At 47.2% G+C, this 4,448-nt stretch overlaps 1 protein-coding gene across 1 annotated transcript; it reads right to left on the bottom strand.

Moving 5' to 3' along the window:
- Positions 1-946: 946 nt before the first annotated feature.
- On the bottom strand, positions 947-2,440 carry POM121L12 (POM121 transmembrane nucleoporin like 12). Its single transcript, XM_016956921.3, has one exon. It carries the CDS (start codon positions 2,107-2,109, stop codon positions 1,315-1,317), a length of 795 nt encoding a protein of 264 aa, XP_016812410.3. The 5' UTR covers positions 2,110-2,440; the 3' UTR covers positions 947-1,314.
- Between the last annotated feature and the right edge of the window lie 2,008 nt (positions 2,441-4,448).

Genomic DNA, 4,448 nt, shown 5'->3' with positions numbered 1-4,448 from the left:
GCTCTGGAATCCTCAGTGTCCCTGCTGCTCCTGGATTTCCTTCTCCCTCATGGTTCTTGGTTTTGAGGGTTCTTCTTTCTCCATTCTCTGATCTTTCATGTTGTAAATGTTGGAGTACCCTAGGCTTCACCCTTGCCCTTCTCCATATTTTCTGCATAAGTGATCTCAAGTAGCCTGTGGTTTTAAGGACCATTTCTATGTCATAAGGAATTTATATGTTCATGATTCCCAGATTTATTTTGCCAGGTTCAAACCCTCCAATGAGTTTCAGGATTATTTTTTTCTATAGCACAGTTAACAGGACCAGCAGCATAGCAAGTGTTTTTGTTGTTGTAGAGAACACGCCCTGAACAAAACTCCTGATTTCTTCAAATATTTTCTCCTATTGGTAGTGTCCATCCCGATAAATAACACTATCATCATCCAGTTTCTTAAGCCCATATGCTAAAACTGTTGGACCCTTCCCCTTTCCCAGTGCTAACATCTAGTGCACTAGCAGGTCCCACACTATCTTTTAGGTCAACCTCAAACTTGTCTGTATCCTTCCAGATGTACCACTTGCCTCTCAGACCAAACCATCCCCATGGATTGCTTGAAATACTGTATTGATCTCCTGTGGTTTCCATTTCCATTGCTGTAGCCAGAATCGTGTTTTTAAAAATATCAACCAGATCATAAGACTGTCCTCTGCTTAACACTCATGGTTTTAGAATAAACCCTGTACTCTGGTCCCAATGTCTTATAGTACTTCATCACAGTCTATTTCTCTAACCTCATATCTTCTCTCTCACTGGTCTCCAACTCTACTGGACTTATATTTGGACTTTAAATAAATAGGAATTATTCCCCATACAGAATCTTTGCCCTTGCCCCTGCCTGGAACACACTTTGCCCTTTCTTTTGGCATAAAAAGCTTTTTTGATTGTTATTATTATAAATAGATAGATTTTCTGCAGACAAATGTTTTTAATAAGATCAAATATTTAACTATACAACTGGACAATTTAACTATACAAACTGGGAGACATGGAGAAAAAGCAAGCCTTCCCGAAATGCCTCTTTTCAGAGGAAGGGCAGGAAGAAGGGCAGGGAGGAGAAGGCCAGCAGGGCGAAGGCAGGGGTTCTGAAATCAACAGCTGCTGGGGTGGCAGGGAGCACAGAGGGAAGATCTGGGGGCGTGCAGACGAGGGGTGTGGGGGCTGCATGTTTGATAACGTGGTGTCAAGGCCCCACTTTGAGGTAGAGCAAGGATGAGCAAGTGAAAGTAGATACGTGGGCTTGAGTCTCCGGAGGTGGGTAGCAGGGCCCAGATTCTTAGGAGCCAAAGGGGCCAGCAGACTGGGTGACCTCGAGGGCGAAGGAGACCCTACTGCAGCTGCCGCAGGAAGGCGTTGTCGCCTCCCAGAAGTGCCAGATGGCGGATGGGGCGGGCTGGACCAGCACGGAAGGCCAAGCATCATCACAAAAACTGAGGCTCCAGGGGCCGAGGCTCGGCTTCAGAGGCCCTGGCCTGGGCACGAAGGAAGCAACCGCTCCATTTTTGCTCAGGGGCTTGAAGGCAGAGGGCCGGGGCTGCAGGTTCCGCCTGCCGCCCTTGCTGTCTGAGACCTCGAACCACAACGGCCCGTCGAACCTAGCGCTTCCTTTGGGGCACTGGCTGAGCGCCCCCAGCAGAGTCTCCCGGGTGCAGGGGTCTGAGAGCTCCTGGGCGGCGGGGCGGCCTGCGGGGCGGGCTTGCTGTCCAGGGGATCTCCAGGGGCTCTCCTGACGCTCAGGGGGCGCGATCCCGATGGTCACCGGGCTCCAGGTCTGTCCTGGGTTCCAGGCACGACACAGCTCCCCTTTCATGCAACCCTCCCAGGCACAGGAGAGGTCTCGCCCCAGAGCGGTCTCCCCGGGAAGGGCAGGGCGCCTCCAGGCCTCGGAGACCACCCGCTGCTGCTTGGCGGGATCCTGGATGGGCCGCACCTCGATGAGGTGGGTGCTGGGCACCGGGCATCCCCACTGCACGTACTGAATATGGCTCTGAGTCAGGGACCTCGGGGGCCAGGGACTCTGGCGACCCTGGGGAGACGGCGTGGTCTGGGGCGTGCTGGGTGACCTGCTCATGGAAGCCGCCAGGGCGTCGGGGCCTTGCAGCAGGGGTTCTCCCGCCTTCCAGAAGTTCCCGAGGTCTGCGGACTCGGCCGGAGCTGCAGCGCCCGTGGCTGGGGGACCGTTGGCCTCTGGGCGTTTGGAAGGCACGAAGGACGTGGGCGCGGGACACTCCACAATGGCGCCACGCACAGTCCACGTGCCCAGACACCCAGACTTCAGGAGGACACTGGAGGCACAAGCCTCCTTCCAGGTGCTGCCGGCAAGTTTGCCTCTGGAGAGAGGAGCCTAGGAGCTACCATGGTCTCCTGTCCTCTCCTCCTCCCTCCCTCTCCCCTTTCTCTCTGCTCCCCCTCCCCCTCCCTCTCCTCTTAGCTCCTTTACCCCTCACTCTCCCTCCCGTCGTCTGCTCCTCTTCCTCCCCCTCTTGTGATGTCGTTCATATACCAAATAATTCAGCAACTTGAAGTGTAGAATTCAATGGGTTTTATGGTACAACCACACATGTGCACCCACCACCACATTAAATTAGAAAAAATTTTCATCACCTCAGGAAGAAGCTTTGTACCCTGTAGCTGTCACCTTCCTATCCACCTATCCACCTATCCACCCGTCCCCCCAAACCGCAACAACCAGGAATCCACTTTCTGTCTCTGTAGACTTCCCTCCTGTGGGCTCTCCTATGGCATCACTTAGCATGATGATTTCTAGGTTCATCCTTGTGGGGACCTGTTCATCCTTCTTTTTCATGTTCAAAAAACGATTCCATTGCATGGATATAACACATCGGTTTGGCCTTTCATCAGCTGATGGATATTTGGATTGTTTGCATGTTTGGGCTATCATGAATATTGTCATAGACATTAGTGAACAAGATTTTGTGCAGACAAATATTTTCATGTCTATGTAGTATGCAGCTGGGAGTAGAATTTCTGGGTCTGTGGTTAGTCCATGTTTAAGAGGAACCACCAAAATGTTCTCCTCAGCCTCTGTACCACGTTGTGTCCTCACCAGCAATGTTGCTCTATTTTATACTTGACATTTAGAAAGAGAATGTATAATAATACCTGCAGAAAACTGCAGATAGACTACTGACAGAAGGGCCTTCCCTTTCATTACCATAAAAATGAACATAACTCACTGAAATGCTTTTAAGAAAAACAGCTAGTTCTGTTCTAGTAAACAAGATACATGTTTTATTCTTCTAGAATGGTTATTAATGTTACATCTTGCAATTTACCTTTTAAGGAAATGGTGTTTGTACACCACAACTTATGTTTGAGAACTGACAATGATGATTTTATGTAGACTCCTGTAATTTTAAGCTTTCATACATTCATATATAGATTTTCTTCCCTTCAGACATTAATGCAGTTTTTCTTTTTTCCATTTTTTGCTTGTAATATGTGTATATGGAGTAGAATGATTCACTTTTGTAGCCACCAGGTTAAAAGATCTGCCTACAAAAACATTATTTGAAGGCTATTGGGCAATTGATTACAGCCATCACATTTGGAGGTCTGTTCAGGGTGTTGTAAGACAAACTGCTCTGGAGAGCCTCTCAACAGCATTGCAGAAGGCAACACTTGAGTGGGTCCAGTCACAGGGGCAAAAAATAGAGATTGACAAAATACCAAAGCCAATAATCCACAACAGGTTTTCTTTCGGGATTTGAGAGACAAACAAGTGAATGGTGAGGACACTGGAAAAAAGCTTAATAAGAAATCTTCACGGAAGTTCTGTACTTCAGAAAGGGGCTGATTATCAGCTGATAAAAGGCACTCTCAGCCAAGGGGAGCAGCAGGATGAAAGGCCCAGGACTTTCCACTCAGTCGGTCATTCATTTTCATTTCCCCAGATTCCTTAAGTAAGAATCCTCCAGTAAAAGATTTTAAAAACAAATTTCCTATGCTATAACTGTCTTCTTAATAAGTCATTTCTTGATAAAGATGACAATAATTTTTATAGCTAAAAAGCCTCTTTAGATGGTATTATCATTGGAGTGGACAGTTAATGCAGTGGGGGTCTAGATTTTTTTTAATGTATGTTTTCTTAGTATCTACACAGTTCTCCATGTCCTATTTGAAGTACAACCCAATGAGTGCCATTTTGGTTTGTTTTTGGTTAAAGACCCTTCAAAAAACCACAGTCTTCCTACTGGTGAAGTGCAGGCAGCCATAAGTTAGTAGTCAAGTCTAATCATACCTTCAAAGGCAAAGGTGAGTAAAAAGTTATTTTCACAAACATTGAACATGTCTGTTTCTTTTCCTTCTCACACACTAAGAGACAACTGATTTCTTTTGGTTAGATAATAGCAGAGATTAAGGTAGAACAGTAGTTTTCAATTAGAGATG

This window comes from Pan troglodytes, chromosome 6, assembly GCF_028858775.2.
Source record: "Pan troglodytes isolate AG18354 chromosome 6, NHGRI_mPanTro3-v2.0_pri, whole genome shotgun sequence".
Lineage (NCBI taxonomy): Eukaryota > Metazoa > Chordata > Mammalia > Primates > Hominidae > Pan > Pan troglodytes.
The sequence above is the reverse complement of the archived record's forward strand: the minus strand, read 5'-3'. Positions and strand labels throughout refer to the sequence as shown.